Below are 26,748 nucleotides of genomic sequence, written 5' to 3' on the forward strand. Positions count from 1 at the left end.
TATCAGTCTTCATTGGCTGCTTGTGAAATGTTGTACTCGCGCACTGGATTTGTCCACATCCTGTACCTCTCCTCTGTCCACAAAACCTAGTGACGCGATTCTTCTGGAAAAATAAATAAATAAATAAATAAATAAATAAACAAATAACGTACACAACATTAATGCTTTGTACACAAACCTTTGTATGATGAACCAAGAATGTGTGATGCTTACACTTAAAGGACCAATTACAGTGGTGCCTCGACATACAAGTTTAAATAATTCCATGACCATACTTGTAATTGAAACAATCTTATCTTAAGTCATCATGTTTCTGCTAACTTTCTTTGCCCTTGTGCTGGGTGAAACCTTCTGCCCTATGCCTCCTAGGAAAAGCACAATGATTGGGACTGGCATATGCGACAATTTTTTCTTGTGGCTGGGGGAAAAACTGTGTCTCTTGGGAATTTGGGAACTTGTGAAAAAATGTCAGTTAGGGAACCAGTGCTTCCATGCTAAAATGTTATTTTCTTGGGTCACTTTACCTCCCCTGTGGCACCCCTGATGGGCTCCCACAAATTCTGCCTAGCAACAAGTGACTCCTTAAATGTGTCGTCCGTCAATCAACATTGTGACATTGGCTAGCTACATAAAATAAGTTGTATGTCTCCCAAACTCATTACCTGACACATTAAAATCGACCTTGCACAAGAAATGTGTGTACATTCTGTCAGAGCAATGCTGTGGATCTTGCTGTAAATTTACAGATTTTTTTGCAATAGATTTTTAGATATTACTTACCTTACTTTATATTACCATAGCCTAAAAGCTCAGAACAGAATCTTCCTAAATTACTGTCATTCTTGCACATCACTCTTGCTTACTTTTAGGCTTTGCATCCATCTCCCACTGTCTGCCCGCACAGTTTATGTAGTGATGCTCATTACGACTGTTATTATGACAGCCTCACTTGCACTTCCATGTGCGTGCGCCGCACACTGTCACTGCAGTCGCTCTGCTAATTTCAAGCCTCGTCCTCCCACAACGAGCCGAGGCACACAATACTCGTCTTTTAGGAAAGTTTGGCGAAGCCACAGTGTCACCTCCACAGAGCTCGTCCTACAAAACAAGCCAAAACTTCCACAAGTAGATAAGGCTGCAATAAAAGGCTGTGGGGGATGACAATGGAAATATTTAAAACCCTGCCACACTTACGCAGCACCCACTCTACTCCACAGTGATTGTCAGTTGTCTATTTGAGATGAATGCAGATTTAAAAAGTGGCCTGGAAGTCGTGGGCGGAACTGCGCATTCTGCAGAATGCCTTCAGATAAAGCCTGGAGTTCTACGACTGCAAGGAAGAATGGTCTCTCTGGAGTCTATTACGACAATATTTTGTAGGATTTTGTTCAAAAAGGAATCATTACAGTTAGCAATTAGACAAGAGGTTATATTTCAATGTGGGTCAGACTTTGTGGAGGGATGATGTTTTGGGCTGCGGAAGAAACAAAGCAGGTATTGGTGCAGATCTGGACAAAGGTGTGTATTGAGGCATTTCATTTGAATTTCCTCCAGATCCAGCAGATAAATAAAATAGATGAAAAAAAAACTTCCTGTGGCTTTAGTGTCGATATGCATTCTCTAGGGCAGTAGTTGTCAAACCTTTTACACCAAGTACAACCTGAAAAAATACTTGGTACTCGAGCAATGAGCGTGAACCCTGAAAAAATAACTGTACTGAACAATGAACATGAACCCTGAATAAATAACTGTACTGGATTTAAAATGTTTTAAGCCACTGTAACATTATATACAGTTTCAACATTAATACTACACTTAAACAGGGGGTTGAGGGGCATACTGTACGTAAAGGGGAAGTCAACTCAAAAATTGTCTTTATAATATTCTCTATGGGGCCCCACTAGTCTAAACAAGGTATTCTGATTAATATTGTGTTTGTGGAATGTGAATTAAGAAATTTGTATCTATCTCAGGGGGCGGCCATTTTGTCACTTGCTGGCGACTGAAAAATACATCAGTGCCGAAGGGCTCATCTTGCGAACGTCACATGACCAAACCCAGGCACTGTGATGTCATTTTCAGTCAACACATAGGCAGAGTATTTTAACTAGTGGGGGGGGCATGATTGTAAAGACAGTCTTTGACTAGACTTTCCCTTTAAAAAAGATTGGATTAAAATGTATTGTGCATAAAAGTTCAATTTAACTGAACCGTACTTAACAAACGGACTGTACTGGATTTTTAAAGTGTTAACTCACTGTAATATTATTCAGAGTTTTAACAGATTTTTTTTTCAGATAGGGCCTACTTCTGAAAATCCACCCCCCACAAAAAGTAATTCAGTGTGTTGGACTTTCTTTAACACATATACAGTGTTGTATCCATTTTAGAGACTAATTATGTGCATGCGTCAGTAAACACTTGCGATAGTCTATATTGGAGGGTACAGAGTATCTCATTTAAAATCACTTTGTGGTAAAAAAACATCTCTTCATCACCCACACGTGCTGCAATCCACAGCATGCCAGTGTGAGCCGTTACATAACCGTCGGCTGGAAATGGAAGTGTTGCGAAAGCAGCACGTGCGGATGAGAAGTTGGTGTGAGTGGGAACAAGAAAAGAAAAATAGTTTACAGTCCAATGACACACCGTACATGAAGTTTTTAACTTTGACTTGTCCTAATTACTCAGCCAAATGCTAAAATGCTGCCATGTAACAATGTAGAATTATTTTTTATAGTTTTACATTAGACACAACAATTATGACAAAATATGTCAAATTGGAAGTGGATAAAAAATCCTCCTGCTACCGAAACTCCTCCAGGCGACATGCGAGTCCCAAAGGTGCTGTGGAATATCACATTTGTATCTACCAGGCATTTTCAAAAATGCATGTTCAAGTTTCTTTGCCAGAAAGTGGGTATGCCAGTCATGGCAACAACAAAAAATGTTCCTTGACAAAGGAAGTTTATGTAAGAGTTGTTAAAAGTTGCTTTTTCCTGAATGATTGTGGGGGCTGATGGTGTCCTAGATATATCACGACGGAATTTCACAGCAGATGAAAAAGGAATTCCTCTGTTTGTTTATGAATTATTAACAGGTTTCAGCTTTTTGAATATGTGTCTCCAGAAACTTTGAAATTTATTCTTATAAAACTTAACAATCACTCAAAAATCTGGGTTGAAACCAGAAAGGCCTAAACATCAGAAGCACAGACCTTTAAATATCAATAATTATTATTCCCAACTGTCTACTCTCTTTATTTCATAGCGTTTCTCATGAGTCCCCTGCTTCTAGTATGAACATGTTTGAATTTTTTGTCCAATCAGATTTCAGCTTCTGTGCTGCCATGTACATCGACGCTACCAAGGACCTTCGCTGGCTAATGTACTGCAATGTGAAATTACCCTAGTAATGCAACTGTTTCTTTAAACATTCAGATTGTGAATTACTCCTCGCAAGGCCAGCAAGCTGCCCCTTGATGATGTCAGCATTATTCAGCAATACTCATACGCCTATACTCTACTATGATGACTAAAATGCAAACTTTCCCGCCTGGGGATCATCATGCCATCTGATTTCCATTAATCCACAATATTTACAGCAATCTTTACTTGTAGAAATTTTGCCATCTTGTTTGTTTTACTTTTCGCAGCTGTGGAAAAACAATTTATCATGGCTTAATCACAAATCAATGTGTACCACTGAGGCCAAATAACCTTTTCATTCCTTCAAGCACTTACAAATATGATTTATTTTGACAATATGTGACTTTTATTGCGATCTACAAGCTTTTCTGTGGCATAGGGAACATATGTCTTTTTGTATTACAAGGTAGTACGTGAAACAAAATGACAGGCTATCAGATGAAACACTTATTGTGCATGTATTTGCCATGTCTGTTTCGATATAGGCTGATGTGTCCTCTAAATTGTATGTGATTTGGCATGGTTGTGTAAATCTATGAAAAATGAACACAAGGAAAGTGATGAGAAGAACAGTAGGCCGTTGTAACCTCGGACATCGTACACAAACCATTCCATGAGGCTGTTCAACCTTGGATTTGTCGAGAAATGAATTGTCCACCTAAGAAATAATGAAAACAGAATCAAACAATAATACATAGTGTAGCTATAGTACATCACGTTTCATAGTGTCTTCTCAAGCTCACATTGCTATGAAGAGAAGCTCTATCCTTCAGTCTTGTTCTGACTGTTCTTTTTCTTTGTACGTGTGCTGTTATGCTTGCATTTTAAGCGGGCTTCATCTAATATTGAAGGCCGGTGTGGTTCTAAAATGAAAGCTGGCCGTGTAAAAGTATCACAGAGCAGCTGCGTAAAACGCTCGCTTTTAAGAGTAACCCTCTCTCATCTCTCTTTATTCCAACATCCATACTGCATTTCATACATTTCTTTTACCACTTTATATCCTTCTTTTTCCTCACTCCACATCCTCCTTTGTTCCCTTGCTTCCAGGACTACACACTGACGATGTACTTCCAGCAGGCCTGGCGAGATAAGCGCTTGTCCTATTCGGAGATTCCCCTCAACCTGACCTTAGATAACCGTGTGGCCGACCAGCTGTGGGTGCCTGACACGTACTTCCTCAACGACAAGAAGTCTTTCGTCCACGGTGTCACTGTGAAAAACAGAATGATCCGACTGCACCCGGATGGTACTGTGCTCTACGGTCTGAGGTGAGCTTTCACTCAGTCACTACTTTTGATCGTTTTATTTCTTATATCAACGAGTTGATTGGTTCACTCATTTAGTAATTTTGTCATGAGACACAGATGAGCAAAGTTATTGATGTAACATGCAATGTTGCCCCAAAGCTAATAATATAACACTGATCAATAACCTGGCTATGGCTCTCGTCCAGGAAGCATCACCAACTAAATGCTTCTTTAAATACATGTCAATCATTAGCTTAGCAATTAGCATGGCTTCTCCGTCTTTCCTCGCCATCCAACTTCTTGTCAGTTGTGTATCTTATTTGCCGACAAGGGGCTGAGGATTACTGATTTAGAAGCGACTTCGCAATGTGTTTAGCTGGACTAGCTTGTCAGTCGAAGCTCTTTACTAGCTAGCTGGTGCGGCGTAAGTAACATACGAGTTTTTCTCGACCTTCGACTAACCGCAGGAGGTGATGTGAGCAGCGTGCGTGCTTCCAGCCTGGGGAACCTTTTTCAGACATCTCGGTGGTGCTTGATTCTGAGTTTTGCTATGTTTTGATGAGGTGGAAAATGCAAATTTTGCCTCACAAATTGCAACGTTAAACCACTTATTTCGAAACTTGGGATACAGTTGGAGTAATCTCATTGGATTCATTGGCCATGAGATCATTACCAATCTCACACGCCTTTGATATATTAGAAGAGAAAGTCCAATACTTTCAGAATGACTGTGAAATCTGTTGAGCAGGACCAAAGATTTGAATTGTGGTTTATTGGAGAAACAGACCAAGTGTTTCAGAGAGTAACACACCATGTGGCACACCATCAGAGTTAGAAAATAAACACTGCGGTATTTTCAAAGTAATAAAACAAAGATGCGGTTGCTTAATTAAAGCACAATTAAAGAATGATTCTTAAATTCCAATTACTCACTGCATTATGGTGTTTAGATTAAGTTCTCATAACTGCTTACGGCTTTTAATGAGTCTATAAATGCTGCTATATCCACATTCGAATTAGTTGACTTTTAGCATATGAAAAAGACATTCCAAACTTCATCTGAGCGTCAACCACTATAAAACAATTGAGCCGACTGACTTCCATGCTTACCGTTGACGTTGCACTTCACAACCGCACTGATGTCTCATCAGTTCCTTTTACAAAATAGGCCTCAGACGCCTAAACTCTATCAAAGCTTATTGAAAACCGTAAGATCTTAATGGCTATTAAGGAAACCCATTGGCACCGCTAAGGGAGACTGGAATTAATGTTGAGGTCTTCATCGTCGCCCACTGTGCATGTACACTCCTCAACATTTGTAGTTCTGCAAGTATACACTATTCGTCAGCTATTTTTAGCACCTATTTAAATATGTTTTAACACATTACATCCAATTTAAAGATCCCGCAATAGAAATGAAAAGGTTGACTCAAAATAGGCCACAAATACAGGCTGTTGAAATGCATTGTTGTTTCAAGAAGTGCTAACACTGAATCAAATATGTACACAAAAAGCCTGTGAATCTCATATACTCACAAATCTGTCTAAATTTGTTTTAGTAAGCATTTTTCCATTAGCTAGATAATCAATCCACATGCTGCATATCAAGATGTGACAGACAACTTTTGTCTGGCATAAGCCATCTCCAAAGGCGTTTCAGGGAATTTGGCAGTCCATCCAACCTGTAAAAACATGTAACCTAAACAGTCCATGACCTCATATTCATCTCCTAGATTGTCTGAGACCAGCCAGCCAGACCCAGACTGTTGCAACACACGGTTTGCATAACCAAATAATTTCTGCACAAACTCTCAGAAACCCTCTCGGGGATGCTCATCTGCATATACATCATCCTCATCTGGGGCTAGATCTGACTAATGTTTGTCATCATAACCAAATTCAGTGGGAAAGTGCTTCACATGTGATGGCATCTGGCACGCCGGAGAGGTGTTCCCTTTATTCATTTTCACTGTACAGGGCAGATGACAGCATGCGGGTGAGTGGGTGCTGAACCTGGATCGAGTGGCCAGTGGTGGTGGTGGGGTTATGGAATGGGCTGGCATATTGGATAACAAACACAATTGGATTTTATTCCTGGCATTTTGAATGCAAAGAGATACTGTACCTTGAGAAGATCCAGAGACCCATGTTGCATGCATTTTTGCATGGCCGCAACCTGACCATCAACTTTGTGCAGAGAACAGTCCCACCAGATTCTTACCTGATTCAACCCGATGCCAAACAAAGAAAAAACAAACAAACAAAAAAAAAAAACAGCATTTTGCTCAAAAATATTGGGTAAAAATTCATTGAAAAACCTGTCTGTATATGATGAGAAATCTTGGATTATTAATAATGGAAGCATAGAATGTCCCTGGAGTGCACGAGATAATGTTTGCTGTAATCTTATTTTGCGGATCCGATCAATCGCAAATTATGACATTATAACTGATCATACATTATGCATAAAACACAATACATCTGCTGATCCGATCCATCTGATCAGTGTAACGTCTGTTAATCATGCTGTCTAATCACCCCCTTAATATTCCACACCTGTGATGTGGGTGGATTATCTCGGCAAAGGAAAAGTGCCCATTAATACAGGTTTAGACAGGTCTGTCAACAATATTTAAGAGAAATGGGACTTTTGTGCAGATAGAAAACATCTTAGATCTTTGTCATGAAAAGTGGGAGCAAAAACAAAAGTCCTGTATTTTAGTTCGGTATTGACTAAACATACATTTTTCACCAGCTAGGAGGTGCAACACTTTTGATCAATGGAATTGCTTTTATTATTTTGTCACTAAAACAAATTAAGCCATACCCACTAGACTGTTTGAATGCACTATGACAGCACTCTAGGAACTGAGTATGCTGTCTGATTAGAATATAAGAAGGTGAAAATTCCCTTGGACACTGCCACCCATGCCTCTAATTCAGAATCACCACTGATCCATACAGATCCATTCCCTGAAACCGGTAAACATTTTTGCGAGTCAGATAGTCATGCAACTGAGGGCACAACAATTCCAAGTAGGGTCAAAAATACAAAAGGCAAACAATGGAAACAAAAGTAACACTGAGTTGATGTTCAAGACAATAAGTTGATTAGAAACCATCGAACTGAACTGAACAAATCTCATTTCTGTAGCAGCACCATCAGATTGTGAGGGTCAGATTATACTGAATTAGAACTCATCCCTGTGTTTTGTTGTGTCATTTGAGTTAAAGTGCGTGACCTACTGTATCAGCGCCCGGCACAGCTGAATCCAATATGCAAATGAAATATCTAAAATCGCTGGGGTTTGCTTGGCTGTGAAGAGTGGAAGTTGCGTCAAAAGTCAGCACAAAATATTACTTTGGATGAAGGGGGATTAGCATGAAATTGGGGAAAGAAATCCATCACCCTTGACACTCAATATCATGTAAGTAGGATGGCCAGAATTGGGTCAGGAGATCAGCGAGTTGCTCTTATAGCAACCAGGCAGCACATGCAGATATTGCACATTGCATTAAAACCTCCTGACACACATTAACGTTATCACATGGTCCTACTATGACTATATTAAATACAGCAAATTGTCCAGTTAATAATAAATGGACATTGGTCATGAAGCTCAGAAAGAAAATCCATCATCACATTATAAGAAATTACAATTACGCTAGTTTAATACAATTTAATTTAAATACAATGCATATATACGTTCACTTTCAATGAGTTGAATTCTTCATCCATAAAGATTGTTGCATGACATTTCTTCTACCATGCGTTTATTTATAGACTGTGAATGAGCGGCAATACTGTAAGGCAATGAAATAAAGCACTTAATGTAGGCAGAAAGGCTTTGTTGAGTAGGAGTCTATTTGCCACTTCTCACGGGATAATAGCTTTATTATGTAGCTTTGCTTGGCATCTCAATGCCAAGCAAGCAGATGCTGGTGTGCACAAAGAACAAACAGCATTCATTAGCAGTATTGTGTGTAATCACATTAAATGTTGTCAAAATCTGTCTGATTAAGCCAAAACTGTTCAAATATCAAATGATACTAATTACACACGATAACCTGTGGCAGGATTAGAAAATCAGATGTTTTCTTAAGTTAGGCATTAAGACTGTGTGTGTATATATATATATATATATATATATATATATATATATATATATATATATATATATATATATATATATATATATATATATATACACACAGTCTTAATGGCTATATATATATATATATATATATATATATATATATATATATATATGTGTATATGTATATGTATAAATACACTGTATGTATATATGTATATGTATAAATACACTGTATGTATGTATGTATGTATGTATGTATATATACACTGTATGTATATATCTATACATACACTATATGTATCTATGTATATGTATATATACACTATATGTATATGTATATATATAGTGCTTTAATAACAAATTGAAGATCAACCAGTTTGAAGTTTCCATTACAATTCTCTAAAAGATTTGGACATCAATGACAAAATATGTATTTATTATTACTGTAGTACCGTAAGTTAAGATAACCATTAACCATTATATTGCCAATTCTAAACTCAATTTGCATGTAGTCCAAAGATAAAGGCTGTACTCAAAATAATTTGCCGGGAAAAATGTGTCTACAATAGAATTGATACCAACTATTATGTACATCAATATTAAATGTTAAGGCATAGCAAGCCATATGGGTGTTGGTGATGGTGTTCCACACACACATGGTCAGATGCAAATTGTGGTGTGATTTTTCATTATGAGACTCCTCAATGGAAATGTAATTGGATGTGTCAAGTCCATTATAGAAGATAAGAGTGAATCCAGACCCAGAGAACAAACACATGATGATTATTCACACATATTCTGTATTTACTCTCATTGGATGCCATTCAACTGCAAATTAATAGCAGAGATTCATTAAGGTGATTTGAAGGACAACAGCACCAGAGCTCTTATGGGCACAAATTACTAGTACACATGACTTGCATTAACCCTGCACTTAAATCCACAGTCACGTTGTAGGGAAGATTGGTCTGTTTCTCTGGAGTTACTTTCCACAGAAAGTTTGAATATTACATTCAGCAACTTACTTATTATTTATTTGCCCTATTTTGGAGACACTGGAGGAACATGATCTAAATTACAAGTGGTAAGTCAAAAGCCTTTGACGCTGGTAGTACTCACAAGAATGAGAAGGTAATAGTATGAGCTTCACAGGAAAGATCAAGTTGTTCTGTCTAATTAGATGTGTGCTTCATCTTTCTGTTGTGAACAATTTATGAGCAATCCACGGGAGATGAAAAGACATTCATTTACACTCAAATTGCATCCGTGGGGCTTAGAGGCACAGCACATCTTATGATGAATAAATGACAGTATGAAAGTGTTTTGCAACTTGCTCAATAATGCATCTTGACCATCCGTCGGATTGTGTATTATCCATAGTGTGATTCTTGTGCTCAATTTAAACTACTAAACTACACTGTTCACATTCTGTATGTACTGAATGTACTGCATACCATATGTTAGTCTATTTGTAAGAAGTCATATTTTACTTCATGATTCAAAAAAATCTAGATGAAAGGATCATTTGGATCATTCATCATGTTATTAAATTAATAGAAACCTGCAAATAGTAATGGTATATGGTGTACACACTGTATTTATAGTGTGCTACTGTATAGGCAAGCCAACAACCGGCAATACAAATTATTATTAATAGATTTAAACCCTAACCCTATACCATTAGAATGACATATAATAATAAGAATCAAGCATTTTGGAGGAAAAAAAAACATATATGTATACGTAATATAATTTAAAAAAAATGTATGGTTTAAAATGTTAAAAAACAAGAAAAAATATTTCCCTTTTCTAAACAATTAGAGGTTAAGTTATGGAATCATCAGAAAGTCACTTGCAAGACAAAACAGGTGTGGTTTGAGGAAGAGCATTTGTTAAGTCTTGCTTTGCGTGTGTAGAACGTGTTACTTGGCCTGAATGTTAAAAATGGCCTTAAGCGTGTGAGGCTACTTGACCGTGACTTGACCCTACAAGTGATTGCCACCATGTTGTTTCAACATATGGCGCTCAGATGGTGTGGTTGATGGTGACGTCTTCGAGCGGTCAGCAAGCAACCACAGGCCGAAATATTATGCATCGTTTAATGGCTGGATTTGCAAGTCACGTGACCCAATTCCAAGTATTCCCTCCCATGGTGCCGTTTAAATATGCGTCTTGATAATAAAGATACGGAAAAAACACATACAATCATGGTATCATCAAATTGTAACAGTTTTGATTGTATTTGGATACAAGAAAGAACTTAATCGTATATCTGGGAAAATGACACATCTTGGCTGTACAGAGAACCTTCACCTATTTTCATTTTGCTATTCACAAATCCACCTACAGTGTGTTTGTGTTTTCCTATGGAAGTGGTATTCTGCTATTTTCCTTCTGTAATACCCCAATATGCCACAAGATGGCGTCAAAGCCCTGGTTAATAGGAAAGTAGTATTTGGTGTCAAAGTTATCTTGAAAAAAATGAGGTTAGCTGACAATGAACTATTATCGTGATACATCGTGACTTTGTGTCGGGGAGGAGACAAGTTTAGCATGGGTTGTTAGTGAAAGATACAGAGAGTCTTAGCCGTGAATAGCCGGGGGTTACTGTACTGTGTCATTACAAACTCCTAAGAATTATGAAATCTGCGGCAATTGCACCTGCCCTTTGAACGCGCTTCTAGCTATGCATTGTTGCCGCACGTTGTCACTTCATTTCTGTAGTTGTTCACCTGCGTCATTGCCGGTCATACAAATGTGCATCCATCAAGTGACGCCAGCACTGCACCACCACACAGTGTACTTTATTTACACAATGATAACCTTTACCTTACCTGGGCCGCCTTCCCAAGGACTCCGCCAGAGGCTCTTTGCACTCAGTTCTACACCGCTGACTCCATCTACACACACAAGATCAGAGATTTGGCAGAAAGTAAGCATCAATTTACTCCATGGTTAAACACTTGGCGGACTCATCACCAGCAGCAAATCCACACTGGTGGAAGAAATGCTGACAAAGACAAAGAGGCATGAAACGAAAAATGCACCCAACCTTGTCATGACCAAACATCATTTATTTATTACGGCTGCGGTGTACACTACAAAATAGCCTGCATGTGTCTGTTAGTTGCAACACAAAGATGACAAGAAGCATAACTATTGGCATCAGACAAGTTTTTGTTCTCAACAAGGAAGAAAGAGCCCAGTTGGGCCACGAGGTGATTATCTCTGCACTCGGACTAGTGATGAGCTTCTCCACTGACACACATTTATCTGTGTTGTCAGGTGTGCCTACACCATTACCCACCATTCCAGGCTGCTCAGTGGCAACTCCCTCTGTGGGAATCAAGTTCGCACACAAGAGCAAAGCCAGGGGAAGAATGGAAAGCTATTACTCACACCCTCATCCTTATGTTCTTCTTACAAAGCCTGATGGACAACAGAAGCTTATCTATTGGCTCATGGTTGGCTGTTGTTATCATCATCCTACCTATCCGTGCCTCTTTATTTCACTGTGGAGGCTACGTTGGCAACACTCATACACGTTTTGATATGGGTGGAATATTATTACATTATTTTTCATGAGTTCACACATCCTTGTGAAAAACAGGATCGTATCCAAGGGCATTTGAGCTGACTTCACTTTTATTTACCACAATACTCTTTTGCTGTAGCTTTGTCAATCTATACTATCAGAGGTCATCTGCAAAAAAATTTGAGATGAAGATCATCATCTCTTTAGATTTTTTTTTTTTTTTTTTTTTTTTTTTTTTTAATTTTATTTTTTTTTATCTTCCATGGAGCCATTCCTGCTCCTTAGCTCCCCGTGAGCTGTAGTTTAAAACAAGGTTGCGGGTCATTTCAAGCATTTATAATGGCAGGATGAAACACTAAATTAGATAAAGTAATTGATAGATGTGATACATAGATCAGTTTCATAAAAAAGAAAAAATTTAAAAAAGTTTGATTCCTTTAGAAGTCAACAGTTGCTGGATTCCCAAGTTGACACAACTAAGAGGGTAAATTAGAGATGCACCATCAACTCTTCAACTTCTCTACATTCAGTGTCGGATGGACATGAGACATGACATAAGACTGACTAACATTCTCCTAACTTTTGCTATTTAAAAGACCAACATAGTCCTTGTACCTAATGAGTTTACTGTGATGCAAACAGGCCCAAGGGCATCTTGGATCATTGCATTGCAGGGTCGACGGTCAATTACAGTGGGCGATGAATGCATATGCATGAGGGAGATTGGTGAAATCTGTCTAATTCTAATCATGCAGATCTCAAGGGACCACCAAAAGGATTTTAAGTTTATGACCTTTTGAAATTTGATCAAAAGCTAAACGAGTTTCAAAGGGTCAAACAAGGACAGGATCTGAGGATATCTGATTCCAGGCTTTTTTTTTTCTGTTCCTCTTCCATGACATACCGGTAAATCCACATTGTGCCATTTGAGAGCCAACATTTAAAATTGTCACTTCAACCACTGAAATATCCAGCCTCAAATAATCAGCTGGTTAAATCATCAAACTTCTGTGGTACATTTTGTCTTGTGTGTGACTTTTCAGGATTACCACGACCGCTGCTTGTATGATGGACCTCAGAAGGTATCCACTGGACGAGCAAAACTGCACATTGGAGATTGAAAGTTGTGAGTAGTTTTCCCTTTTTGACGACTGAATTTTTGGTTGATGTTAGGTAATAGCTCAATTAACTTGATGTTCATCCACAGTTCTCTTTCAGAAAATTAGATCTTGAATAATTAGGATGAATAAATTATCTTATACAGAATAGCGATTTACCCTAACTTTGGATATTGAGACCATAATCATTTCGAACTGAGCTGAATTAACTTATTTGTTCCCAATAAATATTACGCCACCTTTTGTTTAACAAGAAATCAAAGCACAGGATGTACTTTGAAGTAGGTAGAAAACTATTTTCCAGGGCTGTGTTTGATAGGAAATGATAGAAAATGTAAACATTGTCATTCAGGATGAAACGGTCACAATCATAAAACATTTACCATTGGTCCATTGGACGCACCGTATTATTAGGTGCAATATCAATGAACGGGTCTGTTTTAAATTATTTTCTTAAATAAGGCACTCCGGGTTCCAGGATGCATTATTTTTGTGAAGCATTGTATGTTAAATACTTCATTCTAATCTTACTGCATGTTTATTTGATAGATTTAGCGCTATTATGTTACACTAAATATTGGGTAGCGCCCCGTGTCTCGCTTGCTTTTGTTCGCCATGCAACTACATGGGGGATGTTTTGAGTGGAGAATGAGATCCGCCGATAGACGAAAAAAAAGTTTGAACAATGCTAGTTCATCTGGTGACCGGTGGTTGTGTTATTACTATGGCTAATGCTAAATGCTATCTTGGTTGACAGTTCAATAGCTGGAGTTAAGTTATCCAACCAATATTTTGCTCGATAACTTATAGCATTTTTCGCACGTAACGTTTTTAGCTCTCATAAAAGAGCAATAAATAAATTAACTACTGTTAGCAAAATGTAAAAACAGTCACAGTCATTCTTTAGTTTGATAACATGGAGTGACATCACTTCGAGTACATGCCAAAGTCTTACTGCTTCGTATGTGCCTGGTCAGTTAATGTCATTTCAGGTTAATATTATACTTATCTTCTAATTTTCTTCTTCTTTTAATACCAAATGTTCAAGCTGCTCCATCTTATGGAATAAGTGTTGCAAAAGGCCGAAGAAAAAGTTAAACATTGACTTTGGTTTATCTGGGGAATCTAGCACCTCCAGAGGAAAAAGGAGGTACTACACATGTCGCACTCTGTTTCAGTCAATAATACTACACAACTTCAATTAAAAAATTCACCATATGCACTTGAAGTGATGTGACTTGATGTGTTTTTACCATATTAACAATGTCTAGACCTGAGGTCAACAACTTTTTTGAAACTGAGAGCTACTTCTTGGACACTGATTAATGATTTGAATTTGTAGTAAACCAACACAAGAAGCCGAGCATTTATTTTCTTTTGTATGTGAAATCCACGACTCTTAGTATTTCCCTTTAGTAGATTCTACCTCAGCGCCAGGAACTACCATTGCATCAATTATGAAAATATGTTTTAAAACCCTTAAGCTCTGGGTCACTGTGGCGTGACACGCCACTATGCGGTGTTGTTCAGGTGCCCTAACTACAACATGAATGTGTTTCCTGTTAAAGGATGTCACACTGACTCCGCGAGTACAGCAGCTGTGGACCTTTTTTAATAAATTATGAACACTGCGCGGTCACTCATCCGTTTAACGCCAGAAAATACACTTTGTCTTTTTGATTAGCTCGAGCCCATGTGTGACTGCAGAGGTCTCGTCAGTGCAGTGGGGAATTTAAAATGTAAAATGCACTGACAGTAAAAGCTGATTCACAAATGCTGACAAACTTACGGTCATTGAAACTGTTGTGAAATACACATACACATTTTTTTCTGTCGAGCGAAAAATGGCTCTACCGTCAAAATTAGAATATCATTTCATTAAGGTTTTTCTGCCAAGTGATCGTTATATTTTCTGCACCAACGACCTACATCATATGGACGGAGCCACTCGCTCTAGTGCTATCTATGCCTTACTTATTTATTTTCTTATCTTTAGATGTTCCATCGCTGCCCAGGCATGCAGCCAGCTCCAGCCTTTCGGTGCACTGCAGAAATATGAGAGACATGTTTAATTGGATGCCAGAATTTACTTTAAAGTCACTTTGAACTGTGCGGACTCAAAACAGAATCTCCAAGTTGAGCCACTTCAGCTCACAGAGGGAGGGCAACAAGAAAGCAGTTAGTTGTGCAGGTGCTATATTTTGCTGGCATGTGTGGTCATGCATGTTTTCATATGCATTGAGCTGAAATGCAAACCGTCTGTTTATTAAACATCTCGGTTTTCACTTGTGACGGGTGCATTCACTTCTGGTAAATTGATGTCTCAGAGAGTCCAAAGCTTGCAGCCAGGCATGAAGGACCATTTGAAACCCAATTTATACATCACATTCCCGTCTATTGATTTGACTTTGAACTTCCGCAAGAATGTTTCCAAGTATTGAGGAATAGTAATGGCACAGTGTGCCAAGAGAGTGGTATTGAGTATTGAGGGATGAAAGAAAACTAAAGGCCATTTGCAGTTTTTGATATGTTAGAGGAGTAGGCTAAAGTTGAATGCCTGTCAACATACAATTGAGAATCCAACCATAATACTGGGAAAACATATGCCTACAAAATCTAACAAATTACTCATGCCAATATGTTTTGCTTTCGTCATTTTGTTTTTGCAAAGCTTTGTTTTATTTGTATGTGCGTTACAGTTGCATTAAAAAGTGTGAGGCACACACGCGACACAAATCAACTTCACAATATGCTTTGATTTCATTGTTTTTTTGGATGTCTGTATGAAAACTGAAAGAACTAAAAGAAAATGTTGACTTACTGTACTTCCCTTGAAAAAAATGTTTTATAGCCTATACATCAGACGCCGGTATATTATCTCATGGCAACATCCTTCTTTGACCGTTAAAAGAAATCAACGGAGACATCATTTTATTGAGCAGATAAAAAGCCTGCAGTCAGATGCAGACAGGGAGATATGCCACAGTCCCAGTTAAATAGCTCTTCTCTTGTATTGTTATCTCCACAGATGGAATCACCAAAAATTTCATTTAATTTCGGCCCGCCGGCGCTCTCAGACTCACAGACCTTTTGTGCTGCCATGAAATACTCATTTTTTCCCAGATGGGACACGTTAATATCGCTACCAATTAGGCTTAATGGAGTTCCTTTCCTATTTGCCTATTGTTGTAATTTGTACGACTGACTCGCTCTCTTGATATCATGCAAATTGCTGAAATGCTGCTGAATACAACACATTTTAAAGCTATTTTGCAATGGTTGAAAGAACAAAATATTTGGATTGTTTCAAATGGGTGAGTTTTATATTCATCCCACTTTTAACTACTTATGGGAACAAATACATATCACAATAAATTTTATTATTATCTGTCACTGTGCACTTTGAAAAAGTGTGCATCGAGTCAGATATTAACTGATGTTCCTAATGCACACTTAATGACTGAATATCTGTATTCTCCCCCTTGTACTTTAACATGGTGGTAGAATACCAATGTGACATTCAAATTGGTGGAAAGCAGGGAATATCATAATAAAAGATTTCACAATAAAAGATGACCACATGCATAACCGGCACCACCATTATTATATCAGATTTATTCATATTTGTGAAATATTCACATATTTACTGTTTAATGTAAAAGTATTTCTTTGGCGCTATCTTGGTGCCAATGAGCTATGTTGAAGTGAGGGGTGTAGCTTCATTTATACTGGCCATAGCTCTCTCTAATATAAAAGAAAGGCCTCGCAGCCTTGTTGTGGATTATAAACATTTTTCTTTCAGTTGCACTTGCACGTATTGCAATTTGTGGCAGGTTCCCCCAGAAATAGAGGAACACTGTCTCAGTCACTTTAAGTATGCTGCCTAATCATACGCATTTCTCAGCATTCACTTATACTTTCAGGAGAGAATTTCAATTGGGATACTTATCAAAAACATTCAACAAGAAAAAAAAGTTACATAAAGAAGTACTGTACATTTGTAGAGGTTAGACAAGTTAACCCATTAAAGCCTGGAGCCCCTAGAGGCATCTCTCTAAAACCTACGGTCGTCTTTTGAGTCACCCTTGAAAACCTAACATTTTCACCACCTACAAAATAATTAATATCTCATCCCCTGTAGCAGATAGATACATAATTCCAAAATAATTTGATAATTTACGTCAGACATGTCACTTTCACAGAGGCCTGAGTTTATTAATCTTTACCTTTTCAATCGAAGACGCAAGTGAAGCACTATTTTTTATTTTAAAAAATCATGTCGTAATTACCATCCTGTATTCTCCTACAAAGACATTGAAATCATTACTGTCTACGACCATATATCTTAACCATACATCACATTTGGATGGTTTCACGGCTTTTAAGTCAGCGAGCATGTCGTCTATCACTGCCGTGACTTGTATCAGAGCTCCCGCGATCGACTGTGCCGCCATTTCTCCTCGAAAAAATTCCGGATGTCCTCTGACAACTCACGACACCGTCACGTGTATATTCTGATGCATTTCATTGGCTAAGAGACAGAAAATTGGATTAAAAACAGAAAATGATGTATACGCTCACCCGGCTTTAAAGGGAAAAACACGCAACAGCGCTCCCGGCTTCAGTGGTACAAACGTGGTTATGTGCTCCGGTCCTTAATGGATTAAGTAAGTAGTTGCTGTGGAACTGTGATTTCTTTGAGTATGCGCTTACCTTCTCATCTCTAATTTAATTCCGATCTGACTAAATTGGACAATTTGCAGGCATGTGAAAATGGAGCATCCAGATTTTAGCCTGGGACACACTGATACAACTAACTGCTCTTCATAACTTTTGAGATGTAGATGAACTGAAAACGGCACTGCACATGGAATGGAAATGCATTGTGGGGGTACACTTGAATGCAGCAAGCACTGAGTGGGGCTTTCATCAAAAAGAACAAGCGATGTCTCTGAGTGTGAGGGTGTTCAAAGCCGCCAATGAAGAGTCAGGTTTAATAATTCATCCCAACTAAATAGGTCAGTCAAGATTTAATTAAGAAGAGCAGGCAAGATAGAGGGAACTGTGGTGAGGTAGAAAGGTAGACAAAGAGATGACTGACCTTGTGCTAGTAACATCACTAGAAAGGCCCAATGCGGACCTCTGCCAAGGTGGAAAGATTTTGGTCTTGTTAAAAATGTCCTTCAGTCAACTTGTTATATCTGTTGTATGAAAATAAAAACATATTCATTTTGAAGAAAGTGTATGACGGATCCTCAAGGGGGTTATGAAATAATTATTCACACCAGAAGCTTCCGTAATACGAACTAACTTCATTTGTTTATCACAAAAAAAGTGCTTTGCAAGTCTTGCTTATTCTCAATGTGGAGAACCTTACAGTATAATCCTCGTGGAAGGAGGGTTAATTGAATGGCCGTTAAACTGCATTGGAGACTGAGCGTATATAAAAGGGTTTAACTGACTTGCGTGTCATTTTTGCAGTTTCAATAATAAACCACCCTCAGCATGCAATGTATCATGTAAGAACCAACTTGCATGGTATAACGAGAATGTTTTTACTTTGCTTTTTAAAGAAGCAATTGTCCTCAGATGTAACTAGAGTAGCATGTTACTCAATGATTTATTGCTTGTATCCAAAGCCCACTTTGCTGCCCATGTCTCCGCTGATTTGGCCAAAATGAAAGCAAAATAGGGAATAATTTTGGTTCGGATTAATATTAATGGACTCTTGTCCCTTTCAAGGATTCTACTTGCTTCTAAAGATGAAAATGGATGCCTTGCTTGGTTATTTAATCATTCTTTCTCCGAATGTTAATAATTTAGTTGCACTTGGGACACGGCATAATAGGCTGACTCATAGATTTAGTCCGTATACAGTAAAGGGGTTTCCTTGGCTACTATACATAAGTAATGTTGTATGTTTAACATTACTTCATTATTGATGGTCGGGTTTTTCTATAATTGAGTCAAAATGTAGCATCAAGGCATTAGCACCAGCTTTTATTCAAGGACGGTGAAAGGTGAATGATTAAAAGCAGTGAACACATGCAAAGCTAATAGTGCTACTAGATTCTTTAACTTGACAAAAAACAAATGAGACAATTCAGCGTATGAATACGTTCTGGCTGGAGTGAGCCAAAATCATGTTGATTGAAAGCAATTTTAGTCAAATTAGCTTGAAACCACAAAAAAAGCATGTACAAATATAGTTGATGTATAATAATATGTCCTACTCTGCTGTTTATAAACATTTAAACTGTGACTGGGAAGACAGTAAAATGCTTGGAAAAAATATTCTTAGTTAAACCACAACATAATTATTTGGGTTAACAAAAAGGGTGTTACCTTCATTAGCTATGCAAAATAAACTTGGTGAATATAACATTGTCCCTAGCAAGATAAACAAAGCAAGCTAAGAGCTCAGAATGCTAACATCAGCTGATTATTTTTCCTCAAACTTGGCAGCCACTCACAGCAATAAAATTGTGTAAATATGCTGTTATAATCAAAACTACTTTAGTGGCATTTTTAGGATGCTATATGGTTATTGCATTGGCACTGAGTCTGTGCAAAATAATCTAAGAGGACAAGTAAATTGTTCCCAACAATAAATACTTCCTTACTTCCTCCTTTTGTTTAGAATGCTAAGAAATTAGAACCTTTAAACTGTGAAAGTGCAATATTTGCTACCGGTACTTTCCAACAGCGTGGAATGGAACACAATGACGCATAATACGCTGCGGCTTTTGTTGCACAGTCTGGTACTTAACAGAACATTCTTGTTTCTTTTATATCGTCTCAGATGGTTACACAACAGACGACATTGAGTTTTACTGGCGAGGAGGCAACAATGCTGTGACCGGCGTGGACAAGATTGAATTGCCACAGTTCTCCATTGTGGATCACAAGCTCATCTCAAAGAACGTCGTCTTCTCGACAGGTGAGAAGTCTGACTCGCACAAATGGGCATACTATTGACGGCATACACTGTAAAAGTCTATCAAATAGTTAGAGCTGGGCATTCCTTTTATGTGACGGACCGGTCCGTCTATCTATCACAGACGGACACCCATTTTGCTGAGGGTTAACGAATGACGGGTAAAATTTAAAAATAGACGGACTAAGCATAGTCGGAAGCCACTTTATTTAATCCGTCATTCGTCTGTAGTCCGTCATTAGTCTGTTTTTCGTGGCGGGGCTTCGATGGTCACGGCAAACGCAGCAAGGAAAAATGGTGAGTTGTAGTTGTTTGGGGGACAGATTTGAGTGATGCACCAGGGCTGTGAACAGTTTTCATGGCGCAGTGAGTCACTCTTTCTGATCAAGTAATCGTCTGTCGTCTATTTTTGTGATGAGGCTTCAATGGCTGCGGTGAGGCTGTTTGTGTATAGAGAGACATAAGACAGTAGTGTGCGTTCAAGTGGGCCTGTATTTCCTCATTCTGACTTCACGTCCGCCGCCCCTCCCTCCTGTGCTGGGCATACCAAGATGAGGAGGAAAATACCACAATCCCGATAGAGAGGCTTCCGTTTCCCATTGGCCGAGTCCGAGGCTTGCAGCTTCAGGGTCCTAGAAGGAGACGCATATAGTCCGGCTGGACATGGAGCATAGGGGCTCCCATGCAGCAGTGAGTGAGATTTGTGCTGAGTCTTTCGTTTCATTTCAAATATCACTCAGCGGGGGCGGGGGGTTGCTAGTGAAAGTTTAGTCTGAATTGCCGGAATTGGCCTATAGATGGATACTATTTTTTCCTCGCCGGAAAAAAAAGCGAATGACAGACGATGGAAGGGTATCCTTGATGCTAATGGATGATGAAAGACAGACGCTCAATTTGTAATAAAAGCCCAGCTCTGGAAATTGGTATTTGATTAAAGTTTTGAAGCAATTGATGCAAAGTGCACTGCTTGGGTGCAAGCAGCAGAGGCGCTGTTGATTCAAACTCAACAAGTTAGCAGTCAAAAATAAATGATAAATGGGAAGAAATGACAGAAAAAACAGCGTACAGAACATTCAAAAAGAGATACTGTATTCAAGCCAAAACTTTCCTTTGCAAAAATATGTTCTATGCGCCCACACTAGTCTAAACACAGTACTCTAATATTGCGTTCGTGGAATATGAATTAAGATGATTAAGATGAATCCACCCGTTTTTATCCCTCTCGTGGTGGCCAGTTTGCCTTGTACAGCCACTTTCTGTCAACTGAAAATGACATCATAATGCCTCAGGGCTTAGGTAGCGACCATCACGGCTCGCCAGTTGTTTGAGTTTGGTCATGTGACATTGCCTTGACTTTCCCTTTAAAACTAACAATCAATTAATTAATTTGCCCAATGGTCGAGCAAGGAACTTTAGTTTCATTAAGTAACAACAGCTCTGAAATGGGGATTTTAATGTAGCTTTTTAACAGTTTAATTCATTATCATGCAAGCAAATTCCCTTTAGTGCTTGCACTTGGATGGATGCGAAAATACCATCTCTACTAATTGCTTGTACTATGGCTTGTAAAGATGAAAACATTCAAACTGAGTTTCTATCAGGAACTACCCTTTGAGATGTAAGACTCCATGACTTATTTAAAAGCAATAAACAAAAAGACTGTTGTCTTATACAATGAAATATTAATGTTTTCCATGCTTCCATATTCATGAGATGGTCGTGAAAGCAGGCAACATACGTGTAAGCGGAACAGTGGTTCTGCTGCATGTTCTTTTTGGACTAGCCAGAGTAAAGAATGAAGGGGCTTGCCCGACCTAAAAGAGGAATAATTCACCATATCTCAATTATTTACGTATGAATGCACAACGTTTGAAAGCTGTTGTGTCCGTACAAATAATGTAACCCAAAGTTGCCTGCCCGAGTGTTGCCCTACTAATGTGACTTAAATTGACTCTTGATACGGAAGGCACGGGGATTCCCTTTTCGCATGATGTCAATGGCAGAAAGGAAGTAGTGACCCTGAGATCATTGAAAGATGCAAACATCAGCATGTGCTTGGCATTTATCCAACACAAGTGTCAAGTTTACGGCCAAGGAGAGCCAATGTCATTTTCTCTAATGAATTACGCATACCGGTGGGCTTTGTTGTGTAACTTTCAACCTGCCGTGTTTCTTTATCCTATGAACTTAAACCTTAGTGACACTCACAGTGGCTCATGCTTAAATTAACTAAATGAAATAGCAGATGTACGCCATGGCCCGACGGACTCTTAAGTGTTTTCATGTGTAAATCTTGTCCCTTCAGCCCTTTTCTGTCTATGTGACTTTCAAGTAAATGTGTGATGCTCTTGTATGACATTTTAAAATTCAGTTGAAATTTGTTTATAGTCACCCCTTCACAAAAGCATGCAATGGATAGTGCATCTCAAAGTCTTATTTTTGCTTCTCATCTGGATAAGGTGTACTTAGGTGTACTTATGTTTTGGATTAGAATAAATTAAAAATGCACACAAAAAACAACAACAGACCTCTAAGGTCAATCACAATACTTTTTTATTTACACTGATTACATCAATGTTATGATGTTTGTATGCCTTTAAAAGTCAATTTTTATGTTAAATTTGAAATTGTACCACTTGAAGGACACTACTTGAATTTAGTGGTTTGTGCATACTCTTGAACAAATGCTGCTTGACCGTCCGTCACTGTTTCCCTTTTTAATGTTTTGACAAGTGGCTCATCCAAAAGTGCTTTATATTCAACACTGCATTTCCCTGCCAATTCCGATAAAACACTGAACGTGGGTTTCTGTCCTTGCCCCTTTTCTAACTCTGTAGGATCTTATCCCCGCCTGTCCTTAAGTTTTAAGCTGAAGAGAAACATTGGATACTTCATCCTGCAAACATACATGCCTTCAATCCTAATCACCATTCTTTCTTGGGTCTCCTTTTGGATCAACTATGACGCCTCTGCTGCCAGAGTGGCTCTAGGTAAGTCAGGTAGCCTTCTGTGGCGGCATCACTCCCCCCAAAAATACAAGAAAGCCAAATAAAAATTGTCAATCATACTTAGGATGAGAGTTTACAGGCTTTTCCGCAGAAATTTGGTAAAACTCCAATAATCAACCGTCTAATCCACTCAATAGAGTCATATTTTAAAGTATTTATTCCAGAACGACATTATGAAAATCACAATGTGGCTTGGGGAGGTTTCTTTGATGCCTATGCCTATTGTTTGTGGCAAGCTCCCTCTTCTTTTGACCCGACACCATCCATCTACCTTCATCCATCCTTCTACACATCCCTCGATTTAGTTGACAAGGCAATTTTGCTGATTGAAGACTGAGCTGCATTTAGTGATTTGGGGGGTAGGTGGGGGTCAGGGGCATTTACAGGATTTAATGAAAAAAAGTAATGCTTCATAATGGAAACAGGTCAGCTCGGTGATGCAATGTTTAGTCACCCCTAAATGTATGTAAGATTCACAAACCATTTTTCTGACCTTGTTTTTAGGCTTTAAATTGGACTTGCATGCTTTTTTTTTTCTTTCAGCTTGGATCCTATTTTCGGCAATTATCAGTTTTGTGACAGATGAATAATAATTAGGTAATTGTTAACAGATGTACTCTCAAGTTTTGAGAATGTTCCAGAAGCTGCCAACACACTGAATTAATTAAAGACCGGAAGCGGATTTAAATGCAACATCAATTTTGTAACCATCCCCGAAGCCTTTGAAACCATCTACATCATTTCTCAGCAGGAGTTCTCATAAAATGAATAGGACCAATGGTGTCTGAATTAAAAATGTAATTTTTGCTTACCTCCAATTGCAAGATTTAAAGCTACAAGGGTAAGCCACTCAGTTTCACAGACTCTGACAAGATCAATAAAGAAAAAAATGTGGCGATTCGTAGACAGGGATTAGTTATTGCAGCAATAAATTTACCATTGCACCATTAACACTCTCCTAAATCTTCCAAAGAATTCTTGATAAAAATGTGTTGTTGTTTTTTTACACCAGGAATTACCACGGTGCTGACTATGACTACCATCAACACTCATCTAAGAGAAACGCTTCCCAAAATCCCCTATGTCAAAGCTATTGACATGTACCTCATGGGTTGCTTCGTCTTTGTGTTTCTGGCACTGCTGGAGTACGCACTGGTCAACTACATCTTCTTTGGGCGGGGCCCTCAGCGTCAGAAGAGGGCCGCTGAGAAGACGGCTACAGCCAACAATGAAAAGATGAGAATGGATCCAAACAAGGTAGGACAAGCTGACCTCACCACGGTACAATGCAGTCAATTAAAAAAGGTGTACTCTCTAATACTGTACAAAAGTCTGTCTTCATAGACATTTTTGTAATACCGTTTTAAACTCTCTAAGGACCTAAATATTGGGTTTAACAAGATTTCCCGACATACTAAAAGTTAGTCCAACAAGCTTCTAAGAATTCTTTTTTAAAGAAGAAGTCAACGCAAACATTTTCTTGTCAAGAATATGTTCTATACAAGCCCACTAGTTGAAACAGGGCATTCTGATAATTATTGCGTTTGTGGAATAAGTTCTAATCCACTCGTTTTTAGCCATCTCCGTGGGCAGCCATTTTGTCTTCTGTCGACTGAAAATGACCTCACAACTGCCTACAACGACCAATCACGGCTCAGATTCAGAAAACAGGTCAGCCGTGATTGGTCGTTGTGAGCAGTTGTGATGTCATTTTCAGATGTCAGATGGCTAAAAACTAGTGCATTTTGCTGATTAATGTATAATCCACAAACACAAAATTAATCAGAATGCCGTGTTTCAACTAGTGGGCCTGCTGGGAACATATTCTTGAAAAAAACATGTTGGGGTTGACTTCCGCTTTAAGTCCAACTGGTTTCTGAAGAAAAATCTCTTTAAACTCCTCCCTTGTAGCATAAACAGCATTCCTGAGAAACCAGGAATAGGATGTTGAAAGTTGGAACAAACAAACAAACTCTGAATGTAAAAAGAACAACATGTTGGACAATAATTAGAAGATAGTGGGCTATTTGCTTTATCAAACTAAATTTTGAATGTCAGCAGTCCAGTCGAAATCTAAAACCAACATTTGCTCTCTGTGGTATGCACTGCTGATGTCAAATTTCAGCATCTTGATGAAAGTCAGGGTTGATTTATTTGTCCTGGAGTTTACTTAGAGCAACTCTTAGAACTTGAACTGTGAAAAGTGCAATGGAATATCATTTTAACGATGATATTTCAGACCTCTCAGTTTCCGGGGCTGCCTTGCCTTTGTTCCTATTTTTCTGTGGCCTATAGACCTTAACCTAAAATAGCTGCTACAACATATGCATGTGAGGAAAACAACATATTTATCAAGTCAAATCAAGCCAAGGAATACAATAAGAATCATCTCAGAAGTGATTTGTATTAGTCGTGTAGCTACACTGTTGCCTATGTTGTTGCCAACTTATATCCACCTACACAAGCAAAAATTGTTCTCTTCAATTGGCTAAGTAACAATGGTGACTGTGTCCACTTGCAGTGGCTGGTGGGCAATGTCGTTGGCCGAGATGACACTTTGTACGCAAGAATGAAACAAAGGGATCTCGATGGTCATGACTCAATGTGGGAACCGATCTTTATGGACGATGCTGCCATCGGACTCGGCGACCAAAAGAATAAGGTGACGCAAACTGATGCAGTTTATTTTCCGCACTGACTCAAAGTTATTATTTTATAAGCCAAGGTTATTGATATTTTATGAGCCACTTGAGGCTGTAAATATCATTTTAAAAAAACTCCCAACATTGCACACTTCCAGCAAAAAGGAATAGGAATTTGTAGGACATTAAAGTGGCACTTTTCAGCGTTAAGACTGATAGCAAGATCTGAATGTAGCCTCACTCACTCCTCTTCAAGTTTCTGACCAAAGCCATGTCCCCCACTAACATGCATGAGCACGGTTCTCAAACATGGTGAATCATGATGACATGCGATTATTAAAGCTCTTAGTCATGATACATTGTAATAGAGAACGTATATCCATCTTAAAGAAATAGCAATCATGGCAATACTGAGTTAGCATTAGCACTGTAAACAAGCGGACATTAGCCACAGATTCTATATCGGTTGCATCACTATGTTGTAGTAAATGGTATTGGTTTGGAGCTGTTGCTCTGCTTTTATCTCATAGTCTACATCTATATTATGCACTGATTTGCATTCGCTTACTAATAGCCAATCAGAGTGATCTATTGTCACAGACAGCCTGCAACATCGTTTTGCATACGGTGATTGACGTGTCATTCATTCAAATCATATCTAAAAACGCAATGACACTAAAATCTCTTAATTCTTCACAACTCTAAGCGCTGCTTTTTACTTAGTTTGGTTCCTGCT

At 38.5% G+C, this 26,748-nt stretch overlaps 1 protein-coding gene across 1 annotated transcript in view; it reads left to right on the top strand.

Moving 5' to 3' along the window:
- The window catches only part of gabrb2b (gamma-aminobutyric acid type A receptor subunit beta2b), a 340,043-nt gene that overhangs the window by 308,586 nt on the left and 4,709 nt on the right, over positions 1-26,748 (top strand). The window contains exons 9-14 of the mRNA XM_086057386.1: positions 4,476-4,696; positions 13,351-13,433; positions 20,228-20,365; positions 23,200-23,352; positions 24,383-24,627; positions 25,892-26,032. Of these exons, the coding sequence (XP_085913512.1) occupies positions 4,476-4,696; positions 13,351-13,433; positions 20,228-20,365; positions 23,200-23,352; positions 24,383-24,627; positions 25,892-26,032 (981 nt within the window). The remainder of the gene's footprint in view (positions 1-4,475; positions 4,697-13,350; positions 13,434-20,227; positions 20,366-23,199; positions 23,353-24,382; positions 24,628-25,891; positions 26,033-26,748) is intronic.

The sequence above is a fragment of the Filicampus tigris genome, chromosome 17 (assembly GCF_054856515.1).
Source record: "Filicampus tigris isolate MCC_2025a chromosome 17, RoL_Ftig_1.0, whole genome shotgun sequence".
NCBI classification, from domain to species: domain Eukaryota; kingdom Metazoa; phylum Chordata; class Actinopteri; order Syngnathiformes; family Syngnathidae; genus Filicampus; species Filicampus tigris.